At 38.4% G+C, this 13,639-nt stretch overlaps 1 protein-coding gene across 1 annotated transcript in view; it reads right to left on the bottom strand.

The window, feature by feature from the left end:
* Nucleotides 1-13,639, bottom strand: part of PKD1L3 (polycystin 1 like 3, transient receptor potential channel interacting) — a 50,974-nt gene that overhangs the window by 4,343 nt on the left and 32,992 nt on the right. Inside the window, exons 11-17 of the mRNA XM_036750072.1 lie at nucleotides 11,295-11,394; nucleotides 10,351-10,494; nucleotides 9,454-9,639; nucleotides 5,759-6,077; nucleotides 4,328-4,461; nucleotides 1,713-1,837; nucleotides 1,039-1,199 (exon numbers count right to left, since the gene is read on the bottom strand). Of these exons, the coding sequence (XP_036605967.1) occupies nucleotides 1,039-1,199; nucleotides 1,713-1,837; nucleotides 4,328-4,461; nucleotides 5,759-6,077; nucleotides 9,454-9,639; nucleotides 10,351-10,494; nucleotides 11,295-11,394 (1,169 nt within the window). The remainder of the gene's footprint in view (nucleotides 1-1,038; nucleotides 1,200-1,712; nucleotides 1,838-4,327; nucleotides 4,462-5,758; nucleotides 6,078-9,453; nucleotides 9,640-10,350; nucleotides 10,495-11,294; nucleotides 11,395-13,639) is intronic.

Here is a 13,639-nt window from a genome sequence, read left to right as displayed (position 1 = left end):
CAAGAGAATTAGTAATTTTCCCAAGTTATTGTGTATTGTAACATCTGGACTAATAGAAAAGACTTCACAAATACAGAGGTGTGCAATTGTGTTTGCTTTTTAGCAGTGATTAACAAGGTAGATGAGAATATAGCCAACATTTTCCATCAAGCAAAGTGAAAGGAAGATTCTGTCCCTTTGCCATATACTGGACCCAAGGACTTCACCTGTCAAATCTTAATATAGATGTGTTTAGATGTTTCTTCACAACCATTTATTTAAAAAACAACTCATTTGCATGTCCATACTACAATTGATGTTTCATAAGATTCTATGCAAAGAGGTAGCCAAGGCCGCTGCCTTTGTGACCCTTAGGGGAATGTAGTACTTGTCGAAGGAGGAAAGGGGCCATTAAACCCAAATCAAGCTCATCAAGACACTTCACATGGTGTTTGGTTGGTGTTTTATTTAGGTTGCGTGTTGCCCACACAGCAGGTGTATGTATACAATAATTTACCACAGTGGCTCAAAATGCCTTTAACTGGCTGATGTTCAGAACAAGAAAACCATTAATTCATTAATTAGGTTTTGTGATTCTGTTGTGTAGAATATAGTTCCATTGTTAAACTTTATTCCTTGAGTACAAACGTGACTGTATGAAAACAGTGAAGTGAGGCCACGGGCTGGGGCTGTTTTCATTTTTGTCTTTGTATGCCAAGGGCATGGCATATTGTGCTTAATAAATCCTAGTTAAACACACTAAGCATCATGATAGAGGCAGAAAGGATAATTCAAACAAATAATGGCAAGAAGTGTAAGCAATACTATAATTTTCTAATTGTTTGCTGTGGACATTGGCCCAAATTGAGTTTTTAGCTATGATAGGCACAGAAATATGTGGGAGCCTGGAGAGCAAGGAAGATTGGCTTTGTCTGCTTTCCTACAGAAGGCCTTTATCTCCTGCAGGGGTTGCTAATATTGGCCATAAGCTGGGTCAGAAGCTTGGGAGACCGGGCACCCGTGTTCTGGGGGTTTTCATGCCAGGGACAGTTTGCTCACCTGCTTTTATTATGACGGTATCGCTCCATAGCTCTTTTATGCAAGAAAAAACGCTTCAACCGGAGTGCCAGCATTATAAAGCTGATGAGGATAATGCTTGTGTCCAGGGCATTGCTTTTCTTGGTGAAGTATTTCCATCTTTGCCGTTTCAGCCGGTTCCCCTAAACATTAGTATAGTGGTTACTGCTGCTCATGAAGAAGGTGGGATAGTTTACTTGGAAGACCTTGCTCCAGTAAAGATTGAAGTGTGATGTGATTTTATTCTTGCTCTGTTCTATAGCCATTCAGAGCTGATTCTAAATGAGTAAGAAACTTGAATTTGAACAGCCTCTTTTTGGAGAACCAAAAACTTGGTTAGGTTTAAAAATAATTATTTAGAAAATTTTTTAAAAATTATACCTGATTGTGAATTTCCAGAAGGTTTTAAGTTGATTTGTGATCAAACATTTTTTTATTGTCTCATTTCCCCACTTCCTATAAATAGCATAGCAGCCAGAGAATTGAATTAGCCCTCAGCGCAGAGGCTTGGCAAAGTCCTTTCCCTGCACAGAGGAATCACAGGTCTTGTATCTAGCAGCACTAGTAAGTAGGGAGCACTTACTCCATGCGCACAGTGTTAAGTGACTGACCTTCAGAAGGCCCTGCATCCTAGAGTAGATCAATCCCAGCTTTACCTGTGTGAGGAGGTGATAAAAGACTAGCAGAAAGTAGATAACTTTTGAGGCGATGGACCAGACGAAACCTCTGTGCATCTGAATGATCCGTAAACTGTCCACTTTCATAGAACTGAAGAGAGCCCCTAGAAAGAATGCAGAAAGCGTTGGGAGAGGAGTCCGGCTTTCCCCCGGACTCCCAGCTATTCAGACTGTCCCCTAGCCAGCCCTTGATGCTTCCTTCAGTCCCAAGTTTGGTGAGCTCACCCTGCTCACTGCTTACTTTTGTCAAATAAATACTCTTGGTCCCAAGAGTAGAGGAATCAGTGATTTTAAAAAGAAGGGGAAAATGCGTAAACATAGAGGAAGAGGAACAAGTGAAAAATGTTCCTGATATTTGTGTAGTGGGTTGTTTCCTCTCATTGCTACGCATGAGAATCACAGCTATTAAGGAAAATGAGTCAATGAACCCTTTCTAAGTGAAAAGAAAGATGGAAGCTGGATAAGTTACAAAAGAAAATAGAGTAGGAAAAAATCTTTTTGACTCATGCTGAAGTGTGAAGTGTAAGAGAAAATAGAAAAGGGTAGGATGGCAAATGGAAATGTGTAAAGACTGATGTGTAAAAAGTGCAACTTGTATATGTTTGAAATGTTTTAAAGAATTAAAATATATTTTTTGCTCCCTGAGAAAAAGATTCTAATAAAAGTATGTAAAGATAAATGAGTGTATAGTTGTCCACTTTTATTTTGTGCTATAAGAAAAGTAGTATATAAAAATTCAAGATGTTACTATCCCAATAAAAAACTTCTGAAGCCTTATTTCCATATGAGGTCAAACTAAAAATATTAGAACTCTTCAGTCTACAAGAACGGGGTGAGACTGAGGTTTATAAAATCATGAAAGGCCTTGCAAACATATACTTGCTCACCAAATCCCATAATGCTGGTATCAGGGGCTGCCTCTTCAAACACTTAAGAAGTACGTTTTAGGATCTGCCAAAGGAAATCCTACTTTATATAGTGAATAGTAAGTATGTGGAACTTGTTACCTGAGAGGTGATACATTCTGAAAAATAGTTCAAAAAGGATGCAGGTAAATTCTGAGTATTTGAGCTTGAGTTTTTGAGTCAACCTGAATTTTACAGTATATTATCAAGGAGAGATGTTATTATTCCCAAGTGCCTGCCTCATAGTAGCCAATAAATTATTAGTTGATTTGATGCTGTTGTTAAGACTGCTGACCTGAGAAGACTGGGAGTAATATTTCTTAAGTAGCAAGTGAAATCTCTCCTGTTTCTAATGAAAGTGAAAAATGCAAACTCCTAATACTGATGTGTGTTACATATGCAATATACAGCTTTTGGGAACAGGACTCTATCAGAAACCATCTAAACAGATTTTCTTACATGAAGTTGGAAGATAAGCTCAAGCGAAGGTCTTTTTACATTTCAATGATAACTTGGATTTATATGTTTTTGAAGAATTACAAAATGCATTCCTTAAAACCACCCTATAAGATGGGTAGTAGAAGTAGTATTCCCATTTTGAGCCAATCAAAAGGCATTTATTAAGCACTTAACTTTTTTCCAGGTTCTGTGTTAGGCATTTGGGACACAGAGACAAAAGCAAAATGGTCCTTGCCTTCAAGGACTTTGTGAGCTGAGGGAGACACTATTTATAGATAGATAAGTAGATAGAAGGAGAGAAGGTGATAGTTTTGGGGGAAGGCACTGGGAGGAACAGGAGTAAACTGAGGTCCTTAAAGGTGGGGGGGGCGGGGTGTGCCTCGCACCTGTAAGAGGTGGTGTTATTTGCCCATGGTCACAATTTAGTAAGTACCTGATTTGGGATTTAAATCTTTCTCTGACCGTAGGTCCAGCCTTACAACACATGAGATAACCATTAAAGTAAGATTTTGAAAACTTTTTGTGCCTTTGTTAGCTTACTATTTATGTTATTTTTAACATCTTCCCCATCCTTCCAATGTGGGTTCCCCCCCCCCTTTTCTTTTACTAGTAATAAAAACCTTTGGGCCTCTAGGAGGCGCGATAATGCATAGAGTGCCAGACCTGGAGTCAGGAAGACTTATCTCGCTGAGTTCCAAAATGGCCTCAGACACTGGGTAGCTGGGTGACCCTGGGCAAGTCACTTCACCCCATTTGCCTCAGTTTCCTCATCTGTAAAATGAACTGGAGAAGGAAACAGCAAACCACCTCACTGTCTTTGCCCAGAAAACCCCAAATGGAGTCATAAAGAGTCAGACACAACTGAAACAACAGAACAACAATAAAACCTTTAGAAAATGTTAAAAGAGTTGTGTGCTTGCTTCAGGATAGGAGGGCTGATAGGAAGCTTTGAGACTGTTCTTATTCTGCAGAAAGAAACCTTGATCAGAAGGTGGAAGGGAGCAAATGGGCCCTTGAGAAGGAAGAAAGGGATGATACATTGGTCACCTACCAAGAAGTCTCGGGCATTTATACAAGCTTAAAGCCCCATACCCAAGTAAGGTTTTGAAATTAAAATGTTTTCAGTAAGAGAAATATCCTTTATTTAGAATGACAAAAAATAGAGTAAAACAGGCCCCGCTTTACCCATCAGGGGCTGTGGAAATGCTGGGGGAGTAGAGGTGCTCTTACCTACACCATTGGACTCCAGGATCAGGGTCACTACACAGAAGAGGTTCACATTGGCATTATAGACAACAAATGCCACAAAGAGGCTCATGGTGCGTCTGTCTAGCCAGTGGCTCTGCTTCAGCTGCTGAAGAATTCTAGGGGTCGGGGAGGTAGAGGGGAAAAGGGTCAGTTACCCAACTCCAAGAAGAGTTAGGAGAAAGAAGAAAAAATGTCCTAATGTTTCTATCCTCTTTACCACAAAACAGGAGACTAGAGTTGCTTGGTGTGTTCTGCCTTTTGAGTGGATGGTATTTTGTGAAATTTGTGTTCTATTACAAATGCTAGTATTTCTATCAGTGTTGGCATAAAAACAGCACATTTGAATATGAAATTGGTAAACTCACAAAGAAAAATTCACAGCATTAAATAGCTGGGTGGTATACAACATAACATAACTAAACATTTCAACAACTAAATTATTCAGAAGGAATTTTTATGTACTGTGCTGGTTAGTTGCGGACATGGACTTCTTGGTTTTCATTTGAAGCACTGATGTATTTAATCTTTATGGGTCAGATTCAGGATCATTATTTGGGTAACTTAGCTATCTACCCCTCCCCCCCCGGCCCCAATTCTTTATAAGTTTAAAGAAAATAAAATATTTAAGTGTTAAGTCATGACAGTAGTTTCAAAAGGGAATGGACCTTCAGGGGTCAACTAGTGTAACTCCCTTGTTTTGTAGATGAAGAAACAGACTACGGAGTGTAAGTGACTTTTCTAAGGTCACACAATAAGTGAAGTGTCAGAGCCACAAACTTGAACCGAGCTCCTCTGATGTCAAATCTAGTATTTTTCCCTATGATGATTGAAGCCTTCAATAGATGCACACCAAACTACTCCTTGGGTTTCTGATAATTTTAGCATGTAGGGTAAAACAGTGCTCATGAAGAAAGTCTTGCTCAGGTGACATTTAACAGAGTTTGGCCAAATTTGAGTTATACTGTTAGGCCTGTGGGTGAAAAAGAAAATATCTTACCAGAACAGTGATGGAATGGATTTTTACCCAAACTAGAACATACCTGTAACTTTGTGTCTAAATGGTAAATTTCCTTTAAAAAGAAGAATGGCTGGGACAGCTAGGTGGTGCAGTGAGTAGAACACCGGCCCAGGAGTCAGGAGGACCTGAGTTCAAATGTGACCTCAGACACTTAACATGTACTAGCTGTGTGACCTTGGGCAAGTCATTTAACCCCAATTGCCCTGCCTTTCCCCTCAAAATAAAAAAAAAACCAAAAAGAAAAATGGCCCCTGAAACGTTAGTAGCCTAGTAAATAGATGTGGTATCTGTCAACCTGAATTTATAGTAGATTTTGATGGCTTTCAAATGCCTAACTTCAAGAATAGATAGAAAGTTGCATCTCAAAGCCTTTTGCTCAGTTTAGATTTGCTCACCTGTTAGCATCCTCAGAGCTGTTCCCAAGGGCAACAACATAACCTCCTCCTGAGTACACTGCAAACTGTCCTTGGATGGGGTATCCACCCAAGGCTTTCTCACTCTGATAACGCCAAATGCTGTCTTGATTTGTGCTATTCAGATCCAGAGGGACCCAATGAACTCCGTAATTCTTTTGATCCTCCTGATGATGCTGATAATAGGGCTTCACTTGTTCACTAGGAGAAATTCTATTTGGGAAGGATACAGTATCAGGAATACGGATCTGGCGAATTTGGACACTGCCTATGAGGAAGGAATTTCCTTCAGCGAAAAAGCCTAGTGAGAAAAAGAAATTCATTAAGGCATCTTTCTAAGAAGTGAGAGAAGATATCACTGGACAGTTTACTGGAAAACCTAAAGTAGTAGGACTTCCTCCACTAAGACCCTAAAAATTTCATTAAAATTTTATAAAGAAATTAGTTTATACAAAAATTATGTGTCCAATAATCGAAAAATTTCCGAATACATAAATGTGACCAAATATCGTACCATAATGGCAAATATGAAGAAAAATGTGAGGTGTAAAAAAGTGATATAGAGTGAAGAAAGGACATGAACAATATGTCACCAGTGGCCACAATTATGTAACAAATTAAATGACAATCCCATGTACACAAAGGATGTTTTTATTATTACTTTGTTAAAATTACATATTTAAAAACGTAAATGATACCATTTTAGATCTTTTTTATTTTGTTTCTGTATTTGATTTTTTTTTGTTGATGGCTACTTAGCTTAGAATAAAAGTAAAGTGGTTGTTTAGACGACAAAAGAGGTGGTTAAGGGATGACTTGCCAGTTTTCAAGTCATAGTGCTTTGCATGTAGCTTAATAAATATTTGTTGAATTGCTGTTCAGTCATTTTCAGTTGTGTTTGACTCTTCGTGACCCCATTTGGAGTTTTCTTGACAGAGATTCTGGAGTGGTTTGCCATTTCCTTCTCCAGCTCATTTTACAGATGAGGAAAGTGAGGCAAACAGGGTTAAGTGACTTGCCCAAGGTCACACAGATACTAAGTGTATGAGATCACACCTGAACTCAAGAAGATGGGTCTTCCTGACTCCAGGCCCAGTGCTCTCTTTACTGTGCCACCTAGCTGCCCGCATTTTTTGGATTACAGTATATCAAAGGTTACACCTGATAAGCTGAGATCAGTCTACCATCTTAATAGATGTCCATGGCAGAAGAAATGGCCTTAAATTGTAGCTATAAAGAGTTCAGTTACACTCAAGGAAGCCTGGGACAAAATCTTGAAATTCTAATGACTCCAGCAAAATGCAGTCACCCTTGAGAAACTCGACCTGAAATAGCTGACCATTAACAACTTCAGTTACAATACTGTTGTGGGTGGTATTTCATAAACTAGTACATAAATTACTTATAAAAGAACTCTTCTTTTGCCAAGAACTGGTGGAAAAACTAGAAAGCAGTTTGGCTGAAATTAGTTATAGACTTATCTGTGGTTGTGTATAATGTTCTCCTGGCTCTGCTCCGCTCACTCAGCATTATGTCGTGTAGGTTTTTCCAAGTTGTTATGAAGTCTGTATCACCCCCATTTCTTATAGCACAATAGTATTCCATTACCTTCATATACCACAACTTGTTCAACCATTCCCCAATTGATAGGCATCCCCTTTATTTCCAATTGTCTGCTACTCCAAAAAGAGCCGCTATAAATATTTTTGTACATATGGGTCCTTTTCCCACTTGTGTGATCTCTTTGGGATACAGTCCTAGAAGTGGTATTGCTGGGTCAAAGGGTATGCACATTTTTATAGCTCTTTAGGCATAGTTTCAAATTGCTCTCCAGAATGGCTGGATCAGTTTGCAACTCCACCAGCAACGTAATGATGTTCCAATTTTCCCACATCCTCTCCAGCATTTATCATTTTAGCCAATCTGACAGGAGAGATGTGGTACCTGAGAGTTGTTTTGATTTGCATTTCTCTAATCAGTAGTGATTTAGAGCACTTTTTCATATGCCTATAGATATCTTTAATTTCTTCCTCCGAAAACTGCCTGTTCATATCCTTTGACCATTTCTCAATTGGGGAATGACTTGGATTCCTATAAATTTGGCTCAGTTCCCTGTATATTTTAGAGATGAGGCCTTTATCAGAGACACTACTTGTAAACATTTTCTCCCAATTTTCTGTTTCCCTCCTAATCTTTGTTGCATTGGCTTTTTTAATACAAAAACATTTCAATTTAACATAATCAAAATTATCTATTTTGCATTTTGTAATGCTCTCTATCTCTTGTTGCATCTTGAATTCTTTGCTTTTCCATAAATCTGTTAGGTAAACTATTCCTTGCTCTTGAGGGGAGAGTTCTTAAGTAAGGGACAGAGGTGATAACAAAAGATAAAATATATTATTGGGTTCACATGAAGTTGAAAAGCTTTTATATAATCAAATCAGTGGAACTGGACTAAGAAGGGAAGTTGTCAATTGGTGGGGGGAAATTTTGAAGGGGGGAAATCTTTGTATCAAACAGCTTTGATAGTTTCCTGATGCAACAGTATATAGGAAAATAACACAACTGTATAACCAAGAGACATTCCCCAATGGATAAGTGGTAAAGGGATATGAACACACTCTCCTCAAAAGAATTGCAAACTACTTTATAAAATGCATGATTTATCCAATTCACTACAATATAATGTATAATATATAATCATATATACATAATCATGTATAGGGTATAATCATATCATGCTATGATAATAGTATAATAAGCATGATATTAATAATCACCTTAATAATAAGAAATGCAAATCAAAAGAGTTGTGAAGTTTTACCTTACACCCACCATGTTGACAAAGATGGGAATGGTAAATGTTGGAGTTGTAAAAAGACAAGCATTATTGGCGTGTTACTGGTGGATTTATAAATTGGTACAACCATCTAGAAAGCAGGAATTGTTTTAAGAAAGTGACTAAAATGCCCATGCTCTTTCATCCAGAGATTCCCCGCCAGGCACATACCCCAAGAAGGTCAAAGGAAGAAGGTCCTATTTATATACCAAAATATAGCCACACTTATTCTAGTAAGAATTGGAAACAAGGTAGGTGTCCTTTAACTGGGGAACGACTAAACAAATTATGGAATACGAACAGAATGAAACATTACCGTTCTATAAAGAATGATGACTATGAAGAATACAGAGAAGCTCAGGAGATATGTGAACTGTTACAAAGTGAAGTAATCAGTCAGGAAAATGGCTACAGTCACACCAGTGTGCACGCGAAGAACAACAAGAGGTGAAATTGAAAGCTGTGTAACTATCACCAAGCTTGGCCCCTGGGAAGAGTGGAGACAATACGCCTCCTTCCTTTGCAGAAGCAGGAGACGATATGGCGCATCTCACACAGTGTCAGACAGGGTATGCTTGAATTTTGATGAACCACTTTCTACCCATACCCCCTTTCTCTTTCTCTTTATCCCTTGTAATAAGGGGTGGTTTTCTGAGTGAAGAAGGGAAGGATAGTTAGAAATGAAGGTGATACAAAACCAAAAATTACCCATAAAAATTAAAAGGTGGGGGGAACCTATGAGAACTAACAACATCAATCAATCACTGATACCATGTGCCAGGTGCCATGCTAGGTGCTGGGCATACAGAGTTCATGGTCCCCACCATGTGACTCTTACCTCTGTATTTGCCATACAGGTTAGGAATAAGGGTGTTGTTAGTCCATTGGTAGAAATCTTTAATACGTTTGATCTCTTCAAACTGGTTACTAATTCTCTTCTGGATGGCTTGATTGAGGTAAAATCTGTTGTTATTCCTTTCTGAATGAGTGGAAATCATCAACATTACAAGGAAGAGAATTTGTACTGTTGGATAGAGAAATCAGATGAGTGATTAAGAGACAGCAATGATACAGTAAATAGAGTTCTTGGTTTCTTAGAAAATTAGTAAGCTATACTTCCTCCAAGAAATTGAAATTATCTGCTAGAATTTTATCCCTGACTATTTATTTTCCTATTTTCCACTAGACAATATTTTTCTCCCAAGAGAAGTAAAACATGTCCCATCTCACACACATCAGCAGGATTGTTGAGTTTCTTATAAGGCTATGTATAATGTTTGTGTTCACAAAGCAGAGTTGTACCTGTCTTTTGAAATCCATGGGATGTGTTTTCTGCTTCATTGAAAACAGTGGAAGGAAATCATAAACATAACACCTTGTCCTTTTTGAGTGTCTTTTTTTAAAAAAGAAACTTTTCCAAGTGCTTTTATTATAAGTAATTCATTTTTCCTCCTGGCAATTTCTGTGAGATAAGTAGGACTTATCATTATTTCTATTATTCACATAGCGAAAATGAGTCACAGAGAAATTAAGTTTTTGTTCAAGGAATTTGCAGTATTGGGACTAAAACCTGGGTCCCTTCCTTCCTGATTCTTCAGTTTTTCCATTTGACTACACTGCCCTCTAAAACCCAGAAATAAACTCTCAATGGACAAATGCCTTCTCCCTTGCATTTCTTCAATTTGCTCTGGAAGCAGGTTGCTGGCTCTACATGCTGTCGTGTTCTTTTTCATACCGAAAATTTCTCTCGCCAGTTGGAAGAGTTGTTTCTCTTTCGTAGTTCTTTCTGGAGCCTTAACTGGGCTCTTCACAGGAGGAACCCTATAGATGGGGTTGTTCTCATCTCTTAAGCCAGGTGGTGACAAGGAAGGGCATCTTGCTGTCAAAAAAAAAAAAAGGATGGGAGCAAAAGAAACATTGTGGTGTTTGGTGAAATACTGATCAATTTAGCCCTGGACAGAGGAAGACTAAACCAGAGAGGCAGGATCCCTAAATGTATGAATCCAACATAGTATGCATTTATTAAATGCCTGCTAGGTAAGATGCACCTTGCTAGGTACTGGGGCACAGTGACAAAATGAAAATTGGTTTGATTCCATAAGGCATCTCCCCATCTGAATTCAATGTGCCCTGCCTAGATTGTAATCGATCATGCTAGCACAGTACAATTGGAAGTCAGTCAACAAGCATTTAAGCACTAATAGATAACAAACAGGAGCAGCCAGGTGATGTCATAGTGCCTAGAGCACTGGACCTGGAGTCAAGAAGACTCATCTTCCTGAGATCAAATCTAGCCTCAGACACTTAGTAGTTGTGTGACCCTGGGTAAGTTACTTAACTTTATTTGCCTCAGTTTTATCACTTGTCAAATGAGCTAGAGAAAGAAATGGCAAACCACTCCATTATCTTTGCCAAGAAGACCCCAAATGAGGTCACAAGGAATTAGACATGACTGAAAATGACCTAACAACTACAACATATTATCAAGCACTGGGGATACAAAGAAGGGGAAAAGACCCTGCCCTCAAGAAGTTTATAGTCTAACGGGAAGGCAACAGACAACTATGTACAAACAGGATATGTACGGGACAAATTGGGGAGGTCATCTCAGCGGGAAGACCCTAAAGCTAAGGAAAATGGGAAAAGGTTCCTGCGTGAGTTAGGACTTGAAGGAATTACCCAGGAGAGCCAAGATCCTCCTCATCTGTTTTTCCTTCTCTTTGTTGCGCCATGATATCCTTGTCAGCAACAGTGAGGAGAATAGTGTGAGTATCACCACCTACACAAGAGAATAAGAGATTCCTTGCTGAACAGGTATTACGGAATCCAAGATGGGGCAGGAGGTTGGATTTTTTTGGCAAAATTGAGAATTGTTTATGGTGAATGGATTTCAATACCGTTATTTCTGTTATAGTTATTGGTGTCAAACTTAGAACTGTCTCATTTCATTGTCTTTATAAAATTAGCAATATAAAGTCCAGCACTGCTGATATTAGAGATATTTAGGTGTGTCCAATGAGTAAGGTGAATATTATCTTACACACTACTTTATGAACAACCCTAGAGCATGAGAGATAGAAAATCTTGTAATATTGAATGGGGAGTGGACAGCTTGTGATGACTTGTAGAAGTTGCTTGAACTCATTCCCTAGTCTATCTTTGGAGGGACTCCATTAATGAATTAAAAAAAAGTCAAGTATTAAAAATCCAGCACAGAATAGAACATGGTAGAAAGTCTTTACTCCTAGATTTCAAAAGTAACTTAGAGATCATCTAGTTCCGCTCTCTCAGTGAATAGATTAGGAAACTGAGGCCCCTGATAGGTTTAGATGATGTTCTCAAGCTTGCACACCTAGTTAGAGAACAAATTAGGACTAAAACCCAGGTTTAGCTACCAAACATGGAGGGGAAAATCATTTGGCAAGAGGAGAAGCCCAAAGTTTAATTGGTCCAGCACATCTGCATTTTTGGCAGCTTTTTTTTTCTTCAATTGCCAATGTTAATTGTACTACTATAGTGACTAACTAGGCACCTTTGGAGGTATAGGGCTGCAGAGTTGTGATATTCGGCAGTTTTGTCAGTGGCTGGAGTGGCTCATCTCCCTGTGCTTTCACTGCTATACAAAAATCCTGTTGAGGAAACTCCTACCAGTGCAAGTAGATACCTTCCCTGCAACTTATAATCTCATTGTCTAAAGTTGTAAGAGTCTAAGTGACTTGTCCAGGGTCACACAGCCAGTATATATCAGAGTCAGGACTGGAACCCGGGTTATTTGCACATTGTCTCCCTTGTTCAATTACTGTGAGCTCCTTGACAGCTGGGACTTTTTTTTTCACCCTTTCTTTTTATCCCCAGTGCTTAACACAGAGCCTGTCATATAGTAGATGTTTAATAAATGTTTGTTGACTTGACTTTGAGGCCAGCTCTCTCCCCATTACACTACATCCTTTCTCTCAATGGCTGGTACTTTTAAAAACAGGCCTTTAAAAGGATCCTTTGTAAGATGTGAGGCAAAACCTCTGTGTTGTCTTAGTTTGTATTTCTCTTATTATTAGTGATTTGGAGCATGTTTTCATATTGAATTGATAATGCGCAGTTCTCTTCTTGTGTAAACTATTCATATCCTTTGACAACTTTACCTATTAGAGAATGGGTCTTAGGCTTGTAGATTTGTGTCAATCCCCTATATAACTTGGATATCAGACTTTTATCAGTGATAGTGATGATAAAAAGATTTTTCTCTATCTGCACTGATTTTGTAAGTGTAAAAATTTCTTAATTCAATTGTTTTTAATTCTCATCTCTATTCCTTGTTTGGCAAACATTTCTCCCCCATCTATAATTATGACAGGTACTTTCTTCTATTTTTTTATGTTAACTTTTAGTATTCAGGTCAAATGTCTATTTGGAGTATTATTTTGGTATAAAATGCTGGTCTAAACCTAATTTCTGCCAAAATGGTTTCCAGTTTTCATAGTGGTTCTTGTAAAATAGGAGCTCTTTCCCTTATAATTTGTGTTCTTGGATTTATCAAACACTGAACTACATTTTGTTAAATTGCTTTTGTTTTTTGCTTAACTAGTCTATTCCACTGCTCACTTTTTCTATGTCTAACCACCATCAGATAGTGGCTAAATAGTGGTTATCATATGGTTTTAGGTTTAGTAATGGTCTGCTTCCTTCATTTTTCTGCCTTTTTTCATTATTTTCTTTAAATCCAGGTCTTTCTAACTCTAAAGTCAGCCCTCTATCCATTGCACCACACTGTCTTTAAGGGTACAGAGCAGGGGGGTTTTTAAACTGTTTTTGTGTTATGGACCTCTATAGCAATCTGGCAAAACTGATGGAGCCCTTCTCAGAATAATGCTTTGAAATTCATAAAATTGAACACTCAAGATTACAAAGAAAACTGAGGATAAGAAACGCCCCCTGTCCTAGTCCTTTATCTTGCCAAATGCCTTTTGCTTTGATCTTGCCTAGTTTTATAAAATATCTCCTTGGCAGTTTGGAAGAGCACTGAAACT

Source organism: Trichosurus vulpecula, chromosome 3, assembly GCF_011100635.1.
Source record: "Trichosurus vulpecula isolate mTriVul1 chromosome 3, mTriVul1.pri, whole genome shotgun sequence".
Lineage (NCBI taxonomy): Eukaryota > Metazoa > Chordata > Mammalia > Diprotodontia > Phalangeridae > Trichosurus > Trichosurus vulpecula.
Note: the sequence above shows the minus strand (reverse complement) of the source record. Positions and strands in the feature narration are given on the sequence as shown.